The sequence below is a fragment of the Triturus cristatus genome, chromosome 4_1, assembly GCF_964204655.1.
Source record: "Triturus cristatus chromosome 4_1, aTriCri1.1, whole genome shotgun sequence".
In the NCBI taxonomy this organism is placed as follows: Eukaryota; Metazoa; Chordata; class Amphibia; order Caudata; family Salamandridae; genus Triturus; species Triturus cristatus.
Window position 1 is genome coordinate 894,125,138 of NC_140585.1, and position 20,487 is coordinate 894,145,624.

The following is a 20,487-nucleotide window of genomic DNA, read 5'->3' on the forward strand; positions in this document are numbered from 1 at the left end:
TCACTGCTAATGGCCTAAGCTGCTCCTAGGCATATGGTGTGCTCACAGTACTTTTCCTGGCTGTAACAAAATATTTGCCAGAATGGACACAAGTATTCCAGTATGGATCATATAATGACAGTTGGAGTAAACCTTATAAGTCAAAATCATAGAATGTACTTCCTGTGCCCAAGCTCTGCCTTTATTTTAGGTCTGGGGCACATCTGTCAAGTTACCAGTGCTTAATGTGTAAAAAGTAAGTGCCAGGGCCAGTCTCAGAATGCCATTTCAGTTTACACCACCCATTGCCCCTGCCAGCACTGCCAATTCCAGTACCCACACATCTACTAATCATTGCACTCCTACACATGTTACAATTGACTATTCCAGGCCACCAAAGCTAGAAGAATGGTCTTGGGGCGGGGGGTGATTTTTAATTTTTAATATATATTAAATTATTAAACATTTTGTTGTTGTGTTAGCCTGAAAATTAGGCAAACAGAGCCACCATGTGGTTGGCTGTCGTAAGTGTTAGCGCATAGCACCGGCAAACAATGTCTCAAATCAAGCACTAAGCCCACACCTTCCCTATGACAAATGTAGCAGGACAAGGAGCCTCAGGGATCATTCCAATACAGCGAAGTTCCAGACCAATTTACAAAAAATTCCAGTATTTGGCTTGCATGACATTTTTATGGAAAGCTTTTTGTACATTCAACATTCAACTTGGTGATGGGATTATGACAATAGAGTACTCTTTGACTAGGCAGGCGCTGGGCACTTTAGGGTTTAAGTGCTTTATCAGTGTGACAAACCTATACACCTACCTTTAATCAGACCTACAATCACTATCACCAACACATATGTAAAGATAGATAGGATATGGGTTCGGTTTTTGCATACGTAAACATTGAACACAGTATAAGGCAGACAACTAGCTTATCATTCACTTACAAAGATGTTTTATGTATTTGTTTTGCAGCTTATGTATGAACCTTTTTGGGGTTGTTGGAATAAGAAATTTAAAGGAACTAAAACAGGATCGACCAAACCTGAAGATAGTGTTGAGGATCGCAGATGATGAAGACGTGCTGCTTTATGCAGAAGAGAAAGTACAAAGGCTGCTGTCAAATGGATGGAAGCAATACAATACCGAATGGCTTCTTCAACTATTCGACAGAGTGATGGCAGATTTAAACGATGATGATGAGCTAAGTCATGCGAAAGATGCAGCGAAAACAAAAAGAATAGAGTCATTAAAAGAGAACATCTCAGAATTAATCAAAAAAATAAAACCAAGTGAGATAAAAAAGTCGGACTGAGATTCTAACAACAATTGAGTTTATGGATTGAACAAATTAAGGAGTATGATGTTGTGGCACTTCAGGAAACTTGGGATAGGGAATGTAATTTTTGGCTAGATGGATATCTATCGTATTCTGTAGCTGCTTCAGCAACAAGTTCTGGGAGAGATAGAGGGGGCCTTTTGTTGCTGATCTCTGTGAAACATATAGGTATCGCTAAAATTTTAAACACCTCTTCCCCGAATTTTTTAGCCGTGGAATTTACTTCCCCAAACAATCACAAAATTGTGTATGTTAATTTTTATAATTCCCCTTGTATTATATATTGTAATGAAAATATTACTGCATTGGCTAAGTTTTTAACGAACTATTAGAATGGTCAAAACACTTTTGTTCACTTAATTGTTCTCGGTGATTTTAATACTCATCTGCGTCAGCTGAATTGTCATTATAGGGATAGAACTGATATTGATTTCTTGCCCTATGTACATTTTGAACACTCCTCAAAGGGTGCTGCCCTAGAAGATCTACTGTCCGATGTTGAACTGGCTGAACCAGAGTTCTTCGACACCAACGACCGGGTAGCTACCTAAAGCGCCAGGAATAGTAACACTATTATAGATTTTATTTTTATCTCTTATGGGTTGTTGCAAAATGTCATTTTTTATAACGCAATTCAGGCTGCATTTAGTGATCACAATCCAGTTTTATTAGAGCTACGTAACAATAATCCATACCTATTTAATGATAATACAAATACAAATTTAGTCCCCCCGTGGAATTATCCGCTCAAGATCAGGGGAGAAAACTTAAATGGAATAAAATAATCCCAGAGGCTTTCTACATCTCACTGATTGATAAGGTGGGCAAGGAAATTAACAACTGCCTGGACCCATTAAGGTGGGGTGGAGACATTATATCCTCCTTTGACTTAATATGCCAGCAGGTAGCCGTAGACTTAACATGCAAGTCACCACGTAAGGAGCAAAAACCTCATGGTTGGTTTGACCAAAAATGTTCAAAAGCTCATAGAGACCTACTGATGGAATTAAAAAAGAGTCCCAGAGATAAAGCAGAAGTCGCCAGACTAAGGAAACATTACAAAATGACTGTTGAGTCACGCAAGAATGTCATAAAAAAAACTGCCTGGGACTCCTTGTATGATAAGTCTAGCCTTAAGAACAGCTCTAAATTCTGGGAAATAATTAATTCCCCACTTTTTAATGACAAGGAAAACACCCCGCTTGATTCAAATATATCTGAGCATGATTGGCTAACCCATTTTGGGAAAATTTATGGTAATGACCTCCCTGCAGATGTCTCTGCCCCGATTGTATGTAACCAAGAAGACCCCCCACTGAGATTCACTGTTAAAGAGACACAAAAGGCTATTGAGGAGACGGTTGCTCACAAGGCCCCTGGCCCTGATGGAGTACCTGCCGACTTGTTTAAGGCACATTCTAACATCTGGTCCGTGGTCCTTGCTAATGTATTTAACATGGTCTGTATAGATAACAGTAGATTACCTACCTCCTGGTCACGAGCGATTATTGTCCCGATCTTCAAGAAGGGCCAGAGGGGGGACCCTAGATGTTATCGGCCTATATCTCTATTGGACTCGTCCTTTAAAATTCTAGGGAAAGTTATTTTGTCTAGGATTTCCTCTTGGGCTACTAACAATGACATCATCTGTAATGCCCAGTATGGTTTCCGAACAGGTCGAGGCACCGAAGATCAGTGCCTGAATTTGCATTTAATAGTTAGCAAATACACTGTAGCCTCAAAAGGGGCAATATATCTGGCCTTCATGGACCTGTCCACAGCCTTTGACCTAGTTAATAGGTCGAAGCTGTGGACAATGCTCCTGGAGTTGGGTTTAGACCGGGCACTAGTGAGCTCTTTGGCGGAGCTACACAAAGATCTAACAGCGGTTATCCGCATAACTCAAGACGGGAAGTGTTCTGCTGGCCTCAAGTCTGGCAGGGGAGTTCGGCAGGGGTGTATTTTGGCCCCAATGCTTTTTACTCTGTATATAAATTCACTGGGTTCTTTTTTGACGTCTGCATCAGCGGACGTTCCTTGTATGAGTGGAACTGCAGTCCCGGTTCTATTATATGCTGATGATACGGTGCTGCTTTCAAGGACCCCAATAGGCCTACAACATCTGCTAAATTCTTTTGGGGTCTTTATGCAAAATCTGGACCTAGTTACTAATGTAGAGAAATCCCATGTCATGGCCATAGGGAAAGGTAGCAAAAATATGAGAACTCTTTTTTGTAATGGCCAAATAATATCGAGAGTGAAAGTATTCACCTATCTTGGTGTAGTGTTTGATGACAGAGGGTCTTGGGGTTCCCAAGTTGCTAACAAAGTAGCAGCCGTGAAAAGATCTTCGGCGGCTATCTTGGGTTTCGCCAAACGATTGGGTGGTAAACCAGCTGAGGCTATACTGATGATTTATAAATCCAAAACCCTAGCCATAGCAAGGTACGGGGCAGGTATTTGGGGCTATAAAGATCTAGCACCAATCCAGAGAAAAGAAAATAAATTTCTTCGTTCTGTTTTGGGTCTCCCCCAATCTACATCATCCTTTGCAACCCATATGGAGCTCGGGATAGGGTATATTACGGATGTCTTAAACCTGGCACCACTCTTACTCTGGATTAAAATCTGGCTGAACCCGAACCTCACACTAAATCATAAGATCATTAGAGACTGTATGGAGAGGGATGGGGTGGTGGACATTCTGTGGCTGACTTTTATCAAAACTTCTGCAGCATTTTTGGGTCGCCCTGAATTATACTCGAACCCGGAAAATCTAACTAAAGAAGACATTATATGGGTAAAAACTCAATTTATTAATCTACGTGAATCAGAACGAGAAGCAATAGAAATTATAAAGCCTACAGTTAGGTCTCATTTTTTGCTGATCTCGTCTCTGTCAATTCAACCCTATTTGACCATTGTCACCAGACCCTATCATCGGTGGCTCCTAACAAAATTTAGATTTAATCAAGTTAATTTTTTGTTGGGAAATTATGAAAAGTGGTGTCACCCAAATGAAAATGTGCCCTGTGACTGTGATCATTTCTCTGATCAGGACCAGACACATTTTGTGTTTTTCTGTTCTTTCTTCTCCGAAAGCAGGAAAAAGTTTATTAGACCGCTGCTAAGGGAAAAGGGGTTTGTACAGTTTAAACCCGCATTGTGCTATCTCCAATTAATGGAGACCCCATTAGTAATGTTTGGCGTAGCCAATTTCCTGATTGCCTGTATCCGGGGAAGAAAAAAAAAAGACTCAACCCAAATGCAGGTCCTGGTCTTGTAATCGCTTATTCGAGTACTGTATGAGATATTTTTATTTAACCAGCCTATAACACATGAGATACTGGGATTATGCACCATATTATATTTTTATCAAATTCTAGCTTGTGTGGATTTATTGCTAATGTACTTTAAAATATTCAAAAAACATTTTTTATCTGTATAAAATGTTCTGGAAACTTTTTAACTTTTTAACTGTATAACTGTATAGTATACTTTTATGATTTTTATTTAATCGAATAAAGTGGTTTTTTTGACTTGACTAACAACAATTGAGACATTCATCAAGACCCCAATTATGAGTGCCCTAGAGGAGGTTGAGGTATTTCCTGAATCTGGTACATACCAACTACGTGAGGTGGGGTGAGTTTCGTCAAGCAAAATTAGGAATTACATGCACACACTGTGTTTTTAACCCAAATTCCACATGTATGAGAATTTACTCAGCATTTTTCTCATGGGAAACATGCAGGGGGTGCAGCAATGAATGCAGCACTCCCAATTCTGATATGTGGCAAAGGGAGTTACCACACATATCGAAATTCATCAGGCACTTATCATCACAGCTTTAGTCTACCTTTATTCCAGAGACTTGTGCAATTCCATACATTAGGCTTACTATTCCCACTTTATTTCTTAGAGCATACGAAATATAGAATTCTGTGATTCAAAATCCTACTACTTATTTGAACTACACCTAATAAAATGCAATGGGAATCTGGTTCAGGAAGTTCATAATCTAGTGCTGAACCCCACTATGGAAAGGATTACTAACTTTATTCAATTTGCAGGGATGAATTTTTCAGTCTTTCCGAAATGAAAAAAAATTAGGTGGGGATAAAAAGTGGGAGTAACTTCGTTTGAATGTATGTTTTGAGAAGCGTCTGTCTATTCAAGCCACAGATTTTAAGAGTATGTTTAGAAATGAAACTGGCTGCTGAAGGACAGGGTTCTTCTTGTAAAGAATTTGATTGATGCATAGATGTATACGTGTTGCATAGGGTATGAAATGTTTACAATGTGTTGTTTACAATGATGGACATAACAATGCATACATCCTAAGAAAGATTCCATCTTGTTCCAACATATCTGTTGTCCGGATGTTAAGTGCGTACGGTGAATACACATGGCACTAACCACCTGCGGGTATGTATAAAGCTACATTGCAAAATGGATGCCGCAGTAACTGTGTTTACAAGTAGATGTGGCAAAAAAGCTTGTCCTTTGTTTATATTGCCGGTGACGTTAAGAGATGTGGTTTTGCAAACTACTCAGTGTGTGAACAAGGGGACTGTGTTCCACGAAACGCGTGACTGGAATAAAATCTGAGCTCAAACTGAACCCCTGAGAGAGCATTTTACTTCGTTTGTTGTGCGTAACCTTTGACTGGGGGCTTCGCCGGCGCACGCTCCAACTACCACAGGCTGAGTGGGGCAGAAGAAGCACTGCAGTTTTGAAAGATATAATATATATATATATATTTATTTATATACACACACAAACTCTAAAATGGCTGAATGCCGTCATGCACCAAAACGAGAAGGTCTGCAGAAAGAAGTCAGTCAACTCTGCTGTGCAGTTTGACTCTGTGTTTATACCTCTCTAATAAGTCCCTGAAGTACCCTCTTTCTATAAATCTCTCAATCATTTCATGCTGATCAGATTCAAGATCATCCTTTCTGCTGCAATTCTTTGTTAGTCTTAAAAGTCCCCAAATGTTATGCTTGCTGTAAAATTTCTAGGATGGAAGCTTGGTGCGTTCAAATTAGTGTTCCCTGCTGTGGATTCTTCTGAACAATTGGTTTCAATATTGCTTCCCTCAATTAATATAGTTAGATCTAAGAAATTGACCTCTGTAGCGCTGATACTGCTTGTAAATTGCAGATTCAAATTATTAAGATGTATTTCTTGCACAAATCCATGAACACTTTCAATGGAACCTTTCCAAATCACAACGAGGTCATTAATAAATCTGACCCATAAGATTACATTTCCATTCCATGAATTTGCATGCATTCTCTTGAGCACCTACTCCGCCCACTAGTCCATATGCAAACAAGTATAACTGGGGGCGAAGTTGGTGCCGATTAATGCACCTCTTCGTTTTTTAACACTTCCTTGTTGAACATGCAAAAAAAAATTATAGACACCATCTGATCATCATTTTCAACATCTGTGTGTGCTTAAGGACGATTTTGAGTCCAATCAACATGGAATGATCTAGAGATTTCTAGAAAGAGGGTACCCCAGGGACCTACTAGAGAAGTCTAAATGCAGAGCCAACCTGCAAAGCAAAGAATCCCTTCTTTTTAGTGATAAATCTAAATCAGAAAGAAGCAGCAAGCCCAACATATTAGACAAATTATTATATACAATAGTCAAGAAAGCTCCATTCGCATGATACTGCATGGGCATTGGCATTTTATTAAAGTAGACTCAATAATTGGCTCTAAAATGTCAAGGACTCCTAGCATTACTTTCAAAATAGCACGCTCTGTGTGTGATGACTTTTTTAGAAGCAGTCCTTAAATGACCACCAAAAAAACGTGGCTCCAACAGAGCAGAGGCTTCCACAAATGTAGTAAATGCAAAAGCGTGCAAATTTGGTGTTACCACCACAAAATACACAACTTAATTTCACAACAAAAGATACAAATTTCAGGAGCCTTTAATTGTAAGACCAAGTAAACAGTGTATGTTTTATCTTGCCCATGCAACTGCAAGTATGTGGGTAGTATCACACTACAGGCCCAAAAGAGAATTCTGCAACACATCAGGGCGATAAACAGCAAGGACAGTTTTTATTCGGTCGCTAGACACTGATGAATTTCACAAACGTCAAATCAATCATTTGCAATATTTTTTCATGGATTCAGTGCAGTATAATTTCAGGGGAGGCAATCAGGAGAAAACACTAAGGCGGCTGGATAAAGGTATATACATGAGCTTGAAAGCAAGGCACCTCACGGAGTAAATATTGGAGATGACCTGCACACATTCCTATAATTAAGCTGTGTTTAACTTCTTCCATCTAGCAAAGTGATTATTTATATTTTCATCTTTTTTGAATATGAGTGTTTATGTGTAGCCCTTTTGGGCATATTTGCTCTGAACAAATTGCAATAAGTATATACATTTTCTTTAATTGGGGATGCAACTACCAAAGACTAATGGCATTGATAGAAGTGATTTGGGTTTATAGACATTGTCACAATTACGTGATAGATGAATTAGAGCTACTGATGTTGTATGAAATTATGGTGAGTTAATTGTGTGATTATAAGAACCTTCTATATATCAGTATGCCCACTGGGGCTTCATTCTTTTTAGATTTCTTTTTCTATTTAATTTCTTTTTCTCTTGTTATGTTGCAATTCAATTAATTATTATAAGATCATAATATGACTGTTTGGACATACAATCTAACAATGCTGGCAGATCATCAACAAGGAAACTGGACTTTCACAAACGATGCAACTTCACTGTAATGAATTTCTTGAATACAAATGTTTATTTAATTTTGTTTTATTCTGATGTATACTTTAAGTTTGAAGTGCCTCTATCTTGATTATTTAAATTACTTTAGTCACAATGTTTGAAATAGTAGTATGTTTTCTATATTTTACTAGTCACTACAACAGTTCTAGGACACCCCCGCGCCGCACGGCCACCAGCTGCTGCGTGTGCCTCCCTGCCTAACTGCCTCGCTGCCCGGCTGCCGCCGCGTGACCACGCCCCCTCCTTCGAGCGGCGTGGTCCGTGCTCGCCGCTTCTCACCCTGGTGTCATCGTAGTTAGAATTGTTGTAAATTGTTTATTTTTGACTTCTGTATTGCCTGTATTGCCTGTTTTGCTGTTTGCTGTTTGCTGTCCGTGTAGCTGCCCTCCGTCTTCCCTCCCCGCTCCCCGCTTCCCGCCACCGCCGCTAACCCCGCCCCTTTTTCCCCCCTGTACCCTCCCCGCTCCCGCCTCCCAGCTGCTCCGCCCCCCCGCGCACTTGGCCATATATGGCGACCGTGCGACCCAGGTGAGTGTGACCTAGTTCTAGGACACCCCCGCGCCGCACAGCCACCAGCTGCTGCGTGTGCCTCCCTGCCTAACTGCCTCGCTGCCCGGCTGCCGCCACGTGACCGCCTCCCAGCTGCTCCGCCCCCCCGCGCACTTCGCCATATATGGCGACCGTGCGAACGCGCAGCAGTCACGCGCAGCGGTCACGTGCAGTGGGCGCGCCGATTGTGCGCCGAAGGCGCGCCAAAGGTAAGCCCGTCTGCGCCCGTCTGCGACCGGACCGCGCCCAGCGCCAGGACCCCTGGCCCACGAGGACCCCGGCCGACCCGCCTGACGTACACCGCCGCCACCCTCATCGCACTCAACACCGGCCGATTCCCAGGATGCTACCGAGCCACCCCGAGACGCACCCACGGACCCTTCAGCTGTCACGCCTGCAAGTTCACCTGCATCCGGACCTGCCCGCCACCAGCACCTGGCAAGCCGAACACCAGCAGCAACCACCTCAAGTGCATCCTCCTCAACACCCACTCCGTCCACAGACACGCCATCGAACTCTGGAACCTCCTAGACACCACAGCCCCGGACGTTGCCTTCCTCACGGAGACCTGGATGAACGCCTCTTCAGCGCCCGACATCGCCATCGCCATCCCTGAGGGCTACAAGATCACCCGGAGGGACCGCACCGCCAACCAGATGGGAGGAGGCATCGCCATCATCCACAGGAACACCATCCGTATCACGACCAGCAACGACAACTCCCTAACCACCGCCGAACACCTGCACTTCCAGATCCACACCGACCCGAAGACCACCCTCAGAGGCACCCTGATCTACCGACCCCCGGGACCACGCACCCAATTCAGCGAGGACATCGCCGACTTCGTCAGCCCGCATGCCCTCCCCTCCGCTGACTACATCCTCCTGGGGGACCTCAACTTCCACCTGGAGAACAACAACGACCGCAACACCAGCACCCTGCTCGACAACCTCGCCAACCTTGGACTCAAGCAGCTGGTGTCCACCCCCACCCACCTTGCCGGACACACACTCAACGCCGTCTTCTCATCCAGCACAGACATCGCCTTCAGCCACGCCACAGAACTTCACTGGACGGACCACAGCTGTGTCCACTTCACCTTCAAAAGAACGACGATCCACCACCACCAGCAACAGGTTGCCCGTAGAAGCTGGAACAAGATCACAGCCGACCAGCTCGCCGCCTCCCTGAGCCAGCACCCTCCTGCCAGCTCAGCGAACCCCAGCCAGGCCGCCGAAAACCTCACGAAGTGGATCAGCAACTGCGCGGACGAACTCGCCCCTCTGAGGACCCCGCCCAGCAGACCCGGCAGCAAGAAGGCCCCATGGTTCACCGACGAACTCAAGAGCTCCAAGAAGAACTGCCGAGCCCTCGAGAAAGTCTGGAGAAGGGAACCAACACCGGACAACATGACCACCCTCAAGCTCGCCACCCGGAAGCACCACCAACTGATCCGCGCCGCCAAGAAAACTGCATTCAAAGACCGGCTGGACAACAACGCACACAACTGGAAAGAACTCTTCAACGTCGTGCAAGAGCTCTCCAACCCCAGCGCAGGAAACAACGACATCACCCCATCGCAAGACCTGTGCAACTCCCTCGCCTCCTACTTCCACAACAAGATCGCAGACATACACAACAGCTTCAGCATTCATCCGACGCACGCCACAACCACAGCAACGCCGCCCACCACCACCCTCCGCGCCTGGACTCCGATCAGCACCGAAGACACCGTCCGCATGATGAATTCCGTCCACTCCGGATCTCCGACCGACCCCTGCCCTCACCACGTCTTCAACAAGGCAGACGCTGTCATCGCACCCCACCTGCGGGACATTATCAACACCTCCTTCGACACCGCCACCTTCCCTGAGAGCTGGAAGCACGCCGAACTCAGCGCTCTACTCAAGAAACCCACTGCGGACCCCACCGAACTCAAGAATTACAGCCCCATCTCGCTCCTCCCGTTTCCAGCCAAAGTCATCGAGAAGACCATCAACAAGCAGCTGGCCGCCTTCCTCGAGACAAATGGATCCCTCGACCCCTCACAGTCTGGCTTCCGAGCCAACCACAGCACCGAGACCGCCCTCATCGCTGCCACCGACGACATCAGAGCCTTGATGGACAACGGAGACACCGCGGCCCTCATCCTCCTAGACCTCTCCGCGGCATTCGACACGGTCTGCCACCGCACCCTAGTACAGCGCCTCAGCAACGTCGGAATCCAGGAGAAGGCACTGGAATGGATCATCTCCTTCCTCGACGGAAGGACACAGAGAGTCCGCCTACCACCGTACAAGTCAGAGGCCACCAAAGTCATCTGCGGCGTCCCTCAAGGATCCTCGCTGAGCCCCACCCTCTTCAACGTCTACATGAGCCCCCTCGCGGCCATCGCACGCCAACACAACCTCAACATAATCTCCTACGCCGACGACACCCAGCTGATCCTCTCCCTGACCAACGACCCCGCCGCCGCCAGAGCCAATCTGCACGAAGGGATGAAAGATGTAGCCGAGTGGATGACGACCAGCCGCCTGAAACTGAACTCAGACAAGACGGAGGTCCTCATCCTGGGCCCCTCGCCCTCCGCCTGGGACGACTCCTGGTGGCCCCCCGCCCTGGGCACCGCACCCAAACCGACAGACCACGCACGCAACCTGGGCTTCATCCTGGACTCCTCCCTCTCCATGACCAGGCAAGTCAACGCCGTCTCCTCGGCGTGCTTCAACATCCTACGCATGCTACGGAAGATCTTCTGGTGGATCCCCACCGAGACCAGGAAGACCGTCACCCAGGCCCTCGTCACCAGCCGACTGGACTACGGCAACGCCCTCTACGCCGGTACCACCGCCAAGCTCCAGAAGAGACTCCAGCGGATCCAGAACGCCTCAGCCAGACTCATCCTCGACGTCCCACGAAACAGCCACATCTCCGGACACCTGAGAGACCTGCATTGGCTCCCCGTCAACAAAAGAATCACCTTCCGTCTCCTCACCCACGCACACAAAGCCCTCCACGACCAAGGCCCGATCTACCTCAACAACCGAATCAACTTCTACGCTCCCAAACGCCACCTCCGATCAGCCAGCCACGCCCTCGCCGCCGTCCCCCGCATCCGAAGAGCGACAACAGGAGGAAGGTCCTTCTCCTACCTGGCCGCCAAGACCTGGAACTCCCTCCCGACCGACCTACGCCTGACCCAGGACCACCTCTCCTTCAGGAACAAGCTGAAGACCTGGCTGTTCGAGCAGTAACGGCACCCCCCCCCCCCCCAAGCGCCTTGAGACCCTACGGGTGAGTAGTGCGCTCTATAAATGCCTTGATTGATTTAACAGGTGTTATTTTACGTGAGGCAGAATTACTGACTTGTCAAAAGGGCACAACACCAAAATATGAAAAGTAGGACTATTAGCTTTATCAAGGGGATAGCATATCAATATATATAAAACAGATCTATCATCTTTGTAAAAATATCAACAATAATTATAATCAAATAAATGTTTTAATAAGTCATACAGTGTAACTTTTAATAAAAGTGATTATCTTAAACAACGTTTAATAAAGTTTTTTTTTTTTTTTAAATGTCTCAGTCTTTCTTTTAACATTTTGCAGCCCTCAAAATGCAGTCATTTATATAACCACAAGAGGGCCCTGCACTCCAGCTGAAGAGAATAGAGCTATAGCTAAGAGTCCTTTAAAAATATGGTACGCTCTCCTGGAGTTCTGGATTAAATTATTGAGAAGACTTACTGTTCCTTATTTTTTAAATGTTGCTGTGGGCTGCTGCACTTCCTGCAGCCCCCAACAACATTTAAAAAAAATGCTTGAAGGTGTCCTTGCCCCTTCTAAAAATGTAAATAAAAAGCCCTCCCAGGGCATTATGGAGCTCTCCATGTCAGAGCATTTAATAATAAATGAGCTACTTCTGCCACTCATTTATAGTTTGGGTGTCCCAGTGCCCACCCAGGACACCCACATATTCTTTTTGTTTGGGTTTGAGGGGGGAGCCCCAGGGCCTCCAGCAACTCCACCGGCATTTGCAAGTGGCTCCATGTACAGGCGCAAGCATTTTTTCTTTCCTTTTTTTAATTAACTCGGGTGCCCCGGTGCCCACCCGGGAACCCCACAAAATAATTCTTGTTAGGGACTATTGGGGAATCACATTGCCCCCACAACTTTTGACGGATCCTCTCCTGGGAGCCGTCCCTGTTTAACTTTTTTGTGGATGCCCCGGAATGGCGTCCGTGGGGGAGCCACAAAACCCGCTGCCCCAGTTGGCTTCTTAGGCAGCACGATACTGGGAGCCAGAACCATTCTTTTGCTTCCATCCAGACCAGAGCAGCATGTTTCACTGCTCCCCCCTGGGCAGGAGCTGCACCATTACTGCACCACATTTCTGGGGATGGTGTACCTGGAGCCAGTGCACAGCTCAGGTAGGGGGGCCTGACGTGCCCTGACCAACATTCTATTGACCCCTGGGGCCCAACAGTGGCTCAGGAGGTGGCCACATGCCCCCCTCCCCTCTATTTTAGAAATTACACAAGTGGATGCGGTCCCCGGGGCCCAACAACCCAGGTTTGGGGATGAGTCTGTGCACCAATTCCCCCAAAAATACAATTTTGCCATCCCTGAAGGCCATGGCCCCATCCCGTTTTCTTTTTAAATGAATGGCGGGAGACTGCCATTTTTTTACCGGATCCCAGATCCTCCATGGCTGTTTTGGCTCCATGGGGGGTGTCTCTCTGGGACCCTCCCACCAGGCCTAGGGCGGCTATATCTTTCTTTTGTTTACTTTAAACTAGGTCAGGGGACTGAGTCTCTGAGTCCTCCGATGGTTGCAGCCACATCTTTCTTGGTGTGGTGGCAGCCAATTAGATCTCATTTTGAGATCTGTGAGCTCCGCAGATTCTCTAAACCTACTGAACGTATTTACACCAAATCACAAAAAGCACCATTTCTGGACCAAGATCCGGCTTTCTGCCAAATTTGGTGTGATTCCGTTCAGATGTTTTGGAAGTAGCTGTGTCTAATTTTCCTATGCAAAATCAAATGGGGAAAATGCATTATGGGAACCCCCCTTTTCCCCAGTTTCTGTAGCAGCTGCCACTGGGTAAAATATATAACTAAATATATAATATTTATAATAATAATAGACTCACTCTAATGCAGGAAAGAACCAGCACACAAAGGACGATTTACGGTGCAAACTATTTATTTAAACAGCAAAGATAGACCCATCAACGCTTGTCAGCTCCCTCAAAAGCCTTGGTCGCGATAAGTGATGCCATTTTGCAATGCTATGAAATACACCTGTCTCATGAAAAAAGAAAACAAACATTGACGACATACTACCTCCCGCCTTCATGATCGCGTATACGTGTGGAAAAAATAATTAATCAAAGAATATTTTTTAGAAAATGGACTTAAACATAAAGCACGTTAAATACATTTGATAACAAAATAAATATATAATCCAAATTAGTCTTACTCAGCAACAGATATAAACTGTTGGACCCATATTAATCAATAGGATATAGGTCCAATAATCACACCCAAGTGGGCTGAAACTCATAATACTCACTACAATTATACACTTGATATCCATTACTCGTTGAGATGAAGTTAATGCAGAGTATCATATCCAATTATTCACAAGAACTTGATATTGTGAGAGCCAAAGCTACTTCCCAATATTTTCACAACAAATTCATATTCAATTATCTAGATGAAAGGGAAAAGAATAAAGAAAATACCTCCATTAAAAACATGCAAAAACATCATAAAATTACATAATGAAAACTGCATCCTACCAAATCAAAACATTCCAACTCATCATCAAGCAAATTTGCAGATGAACATACATCTCTTCATATATATTTAACCCCCAAGGTTCCTTACTATTCAGAGACGAAATATACCTCAACTCCAACCTGTGCAAATTGATTTCTCTAAGACCTCCTCTCAAGTCTCTCTTGACATGATCAATCTTGCTATATTTCATATTGTTGGGATCACCCCCTTGCTGAAGATGAAAGTGCCTAGCAACAGGATAGGTGGAACCATCGTTCTTTATGGCCCTTATATGTTGTAGAATGCACTTGTGTACTAGCAAAATTGTACTACCAACATACAACTTAGGGTGAGGGCCATTCAAGATATGAACAGCATACTCCATCTTACAGTTTAAGTGACCACTAATTTTGAGCTGTTTACCACTAAAAAATGTTTGGATGAAAGTGGCACTATCACCATGCCTTCAGGCCTTAGAGATATGGCACTGAACAAAACCATCACATGGTTAAAGCCACAAATCTTTCTTAGTACTTACAGTACTCTTCACCAATTCATCTGTCATTGATTTTGTTCTTCTATAGGTAATCTGTATTCTACTAGCAGTCTTCTAACCCATGAATTGGCCAACTCCTACACTTTGTTCATCTTTTTTACAAGCTTTAAACAGGGCATCCTCCCTTGATATATTGGATACTCTACTCCTGGCAAACTCTAACACCTGTTCTTTATAGCCTCTTTCTCTTAATCTTCGCCCTATCTCCTCTTCCACCTTCACATATTTCTCTTGAGAGCTGCATAGTCTTTTACCCCTAAGCATGTCTCCATAAGGTATGCTGTTTTTAAGAGGCTCTGGGTGAAAGCTATTTGCGTGCAAGGTACTGTTGCCCGCACTCCATTTCCTGTAGCTTGTGGTAGTCAATTTAGCATCGTCTATATGGAACTTCACATCCAAGACCTCAAGCTCTTTGTCACTGAATTTACTAACAATGTTCAGGTTAAGGTTATTCACATTCATTTCTCTCACAAATTCTTCTGCCAACTTGGTACTCCCTCTCCATTGCACAAAAATATTCTCTATGAAACATACCCATAGAATAATGTGCTCACTCCACTTGTCAGAATCACTCAGTACCAGCTCCTCCCACCAGCCCGTAAGAAAATTTGCACAGCGGGTGGCAAAATATGTAGCTATTGCAGTCCCCCTTTGTTGCTCATTGAGCTCATCATTAAACATAAATACGTTCTTAGTAAGTCACCAATACAACATGATTTCTAGAAGCAGCCTCATGTACTCATTGTATGTGATGGGGCGTGACCATAGGAAATGTTTCACAGCCTTTATTCAGTCCTCATGCCAGACACTAGTATATAGCAGTGGCGGTGCGTCCCTTAGGGCGCAGGGCTGAGTCCAGCGTCGTCATGCTGACTGACATGTCATTGTCAGCAGGGGGTGGTCGAGCCGAGCGCACAGCAGCAAAGTGCACATGTTGGGTTTGGGTCGGAGAATTTCTCCGACCAGCCCAGACATGCAAACTAGTCTTTGCTCTGGCTGGCGGCTGCATGTTAGGAGAGCAAGGGTTGATCAACACCACAGCCCTCAGTCTCCTAATGAGCGGCGAGTATCCCTGCTAAGCCAATCCTGGCGCTGCTGGAGCAGCATTTGTATTTGCTGAGAGCGGTTACCACATGTCTGAGTGCATCTCTAGGAAGAGAACGTGGAGCCCCGAGTTGGCATTGGCTCGGAGCATGTATGGACATAGTCACCAATCACTGCATGGCTTTATTGTAAAGCCGTGCAGTGATTGGTCATTTGCTTCCCCCCTAGCTCAGCCTCTCTCTGGACTGCTCTCTCTTCCTTCCCTTGCGTGGCTGCCATGCCCATTTTTTTGATTGAGGGAGTGGAGAGAGAGGAAGTCGGGAGGCGCACTCAGGAGAGCTGAGCTCCGCCTGACCTCTTACCCAGGAGGCCTGAGCCCTGAGGCTGAGGCGGCCTTGCGGAAACTCCGGCAGTGTGTGCATCCAGTTACTTTTTTGGCAGCAGCACTGTCTGGCAGCTGAGCCCCCTGTAGGCACCTGGTTTAGTCCGAACTACTAGACGACGAGTGAGTGAGTTACTATTAGCTATGTTTTTGTTGTTGTTGTGTTGTCAGTTTTTGTATATACATAATAACACGTTAATGCGAGCAGCAGTACTCTAGTGTGCACTGCAGTCATGGCCGTAGTGCTGTGCACATGACTCAAGTTGCATAGGCACCTTCTCCAAAGTCGGCAGCTGAGTCAGCTGTGCTGTGGCCAGCACACCAATACCGCCATAATTCCGATGGCTCAACATTTTTTTCTGACGTAGTGTGCACTGTGCTGCAGGGTTCATTGGCCATGAATGAACCCTGATGCACACTAGGTTGCACAAAAAAAGTTAAGCCATTGACGCAGAGACTCGAACCTGGCTCGCTCTTCTGTCCTGTTTACTCGTACGACGACGTACGGTTAATTATTATGGACTTTGCAATGTCCACACGGCACACGCTCATCATGCAGGACTGCCAGCCAACGCTCATGATGACAAAGCCAGCAGCCAGCTGCCTGTAGCTCTTGAACAGTCGCTTTCCCGCCATAAACATTAACAGTCTTTGAAGTGCAGAGTGATTCTCTGGCAGAGTCACTCTGCACTTCAATGAGTGTTAATGTTTATATAGCGCCGGAAATGCAGACTTAATGGTCTGGTGCAGTCTGCAGACAGCTAGGTCCACCCTGCTGGAGCCTGGCTGGCATGCAGCTGCGTATACTTTAGAGATGCGTGGTAGGGCCTAGCAAGGTCCTGCGCACCTCTGAAGCATACCAGCAGTCAGGGACCCTCTGGAAGGAAAGCAGTGCCTCGAAAAATAAGTATGTATAATGTAGTTCTGCATGAGTTTGGTTGATTTTTTGCTGTGACTGCAGGTTGAAGAGTAAACTGTATGAATATTTTTCATTGCTTAGCACGGGATCCAAGCAGCGAATGCTTTCTGTCGTTTGCGCCCAGATGGCCGCTCAGATGCCGGACAGAATGATTGCATCAGTTATTAACGCTGTCAATTTCTCCAGGCACGAACGTTCAAGTGCTACGCTGTGCACCCTGAAGGAGTAAAATTGTTTTTAAAAAGGCTTTTTGCTGGGAGGCTTTTGTTTAACAGTACACCTAATGGGAGGATTATACCGTGCTTCAGGGCATATTAACAAGGTGCGGCGATAATATTATCGCCGCTTTAGAGCCCATTTTCGGGAGAAAAGCGGCCATAATATTATCGCATTATCAACAAGGACACGCTAGCGCGTGTATCCTTGCATTAGCACCCCTTGTCAGCATGCCTCCCAGCGCATCGCTAATGAGATGCAAAGGAGGCATGCCAGACCAGACTCCTGATCCAGCGCAAAACTGGGGGGACAAATTTACAGATCCTCCCTCCGTCGCAGACCCGTCGTCACGCTATCTTATTCACACACGCATTAATTGGTGGGGCCCATAACACGAGCATTCATACGTTTCTCTCACGAGTCTGCAAACAGGAGGGATGATGATGCGCTGGACATGTGGGAGTACCTTATTACCTATAGGAAAGAAAAATTATATTACAGAATATACATTTGCATCACCACCTATAGGATCCTAACCTTAACATCAAGGCACTCCACCACTTGGTCGACGGACCAATTAGTTGGACTGGTTGATGGTGATTTAGAACCAGCTAAAACACATTTTAAGCTTCAGAATCCTGTAATCTCTCATTTGGAAAGATCACAAACTCGAAATTTCTGTTAATCAAATTTTTGTTTATCTAAATCTTGTTTGCAATTATATAATTAGCATTTTGGTCAATCAAGTTGAAATTTAGTCAAACAGCACAAATCGCATGACATTTATATTTACCTATTCTTGCTATCGGTGCTTTTCTAATTCAATTGGCTCTGCATATATCAAATTTCTCTGCTCAATTGTCCCAATAAGCAGGCCAAGACTCAAAAGTCCGGAAAAGATCATTGCTCAGCACGTCACAGTCCCAAAGATCTCCAAAGGACCAGGAATCGTGCAAGCATCTAGCTCGTCTGTCATCGCCTGTGGGGCCGGTAGGGGTGTGCGGGGATAACTCCTATTCTACTACCCTTTTTATAATAAAATTTGGGATAACATGAAACATTCTTTTACCAATACTGCAATCTGATTGGTCAATTGAAGGAAATTTTAACATCGTCGACCTTTCTCAGACTTTTGGTTCCCAAAGAAATGTTAAGTCACTTCCTCGGTCCTGGACTTGTCCATGAAACAATGTATTCTCTCCTGGTTGTGGATATTCATTGTTCTTGTATTGGTTTTTACTAACTGAAGTTTGGCAGTCCTCCATGTTCCTATCCTTGACCAGGAACATTGTGCTCTGACTTGAGGTTGCCTGGAGGTCTATGGAGCCATCCGCGTCTGCGCAGTAGACATCGCGCTCACGAGACGGTGGCCACTTCTGAACTCCATTTTGGATGTCATGGTTTGGTAGGCCCAAATGCCAACTTAAGCAAAACAAACACAAAAGAATAATTAATACACCGAAATGAAGATTCTAACTTTAAACCCTCACTAATCCCTTTATGTATTAGTATTTTCCTAGCTTTTAGCGACATTTAAAGCAATAAAAACTCACCATTCGGTCCAAACGGGAACGCAAACGTCACAAAAGCAACATAAATCATGCAATATCCTATTATCAAACGTACTATTATTAATAGGCGTACCACAGTTAGTTATTTGGGTTATTCTGTCATGCAAATAGCAATGAGTCCCGCGTGTAATTTGTGTTTACTAAAAGTGTAAATGGTTGATTAATATAACACTGCAAATAGTTAATTCAAATTATAATATAAGTCGGTTAAGTGATTAGTATTTCATGCAAAATAGAGGCGGTATACAACATTTTGCTTTACCTGCTCCATCAATCCCCCCTTTGGTGATTTTTAATATCACCACAAATTCCCTTAAATTTTGATAAAATTTGAAATAGAAATGAATTCAGTTCTCTTTAAGTTTTGTTAGGTCACATAATTGTTTTCCCTGTCTCTTTCTCTCTTGTCTTTTTATACATATTCTCTTTCCATTCTTTTAATTCTACCTCTTGCATTTCTCTTTCTTTTCCTTCTTTCTTTCTTTTCTTAGCAGCTTCTCTTTTTATACGTTTTTGTAATTTTCTCCTCTTACTACATAAGCACCCTAATCTCAGAATTAATACTAAAAATATCACACATGTTACTGGAATTAAAATCTTACCGATACAAGTACTACCTAATTTTAGTAGAAAGTCCTTAATAGTAGAAAACCCTTTTCCAATCTTTTCCCAAACACCTTCCACCTCCAGCGGAACAATCTCCTCGTGCAAATCAGTTATATTCTTTATGTATGTCTTCAAATCTTGACTTTCGTCAGGAATATAAGTACAACAATGTTGAACCTTCAGCATTCCACAGACTCCACCCTCTTTGGACAAAATTATATCAAGGGCAAGTCGATTTTGCATCACAATGGTTCGCATGGCAACCATTTCGGTGTTTACCAATAAAAAATCCTCTAGCAGTGATTGTTGACAAGCGATCCACTACTGTTGATAATTTTCTAATTTTATGTGCATTCAGAGATATTCCAACTGCTGGTATCAGTGCTCCAAAAATATCCCCTACAATTTCTGCCCAAGATTCTCTTCTTCTACCTGTTAGTTGTCTACCTATCTCATGTGCACCATCTTTTCCCCTTCCCACATGAAATATCTTTGGGAAAACCAGGCCTAGGCAAAATGTGCCATACCAATGGTCAGGTAATCGATAATAAGCCTTGTTCCCGCAGATAAAATATAATCCAGAGAATACCGGATCATTTCCTCCTTTAAATCCCCATCCACCCATGATTCTATAAGTATCATGGCAGTCACTCGCACCTATGAAGTAGTTATCATACACAGTTTGATTTCTTCTAATACACAATTTCCCTTTCTGTGGCCAGTCTAAAGACATAGCTGGGCTAGTTTCA

At 44.5% G+C, this 20,487-nt stretch overlaps 1 protein-coding gene across 1 annotated transcript in view; it reads left to right on the forward strand.

The window, feature by feature from the left end:
* Positions 1 to 6,095, forward strand: part of LOC146855753 (NLR family CARD domain-containing protein 3-like) — a 203,160-nt gene extending 197,065 nt beyond the window's left edge. Inside the window, exon 4 of the mRNA XM_085653670.1 lies at positions 962 to 6,095. Coding sequence (XP_085509796.1) covers positions 962 to 1,301 — 340 coding nt within the window. The 3' untranslated portion in view covers positions 1,302 to 6,095. The remainder of the gene's footprint in view (positions 1 to 961) is intronic.
* Positions 6,096 to 20,487: the final 14,392 nt, after the last annotated feature.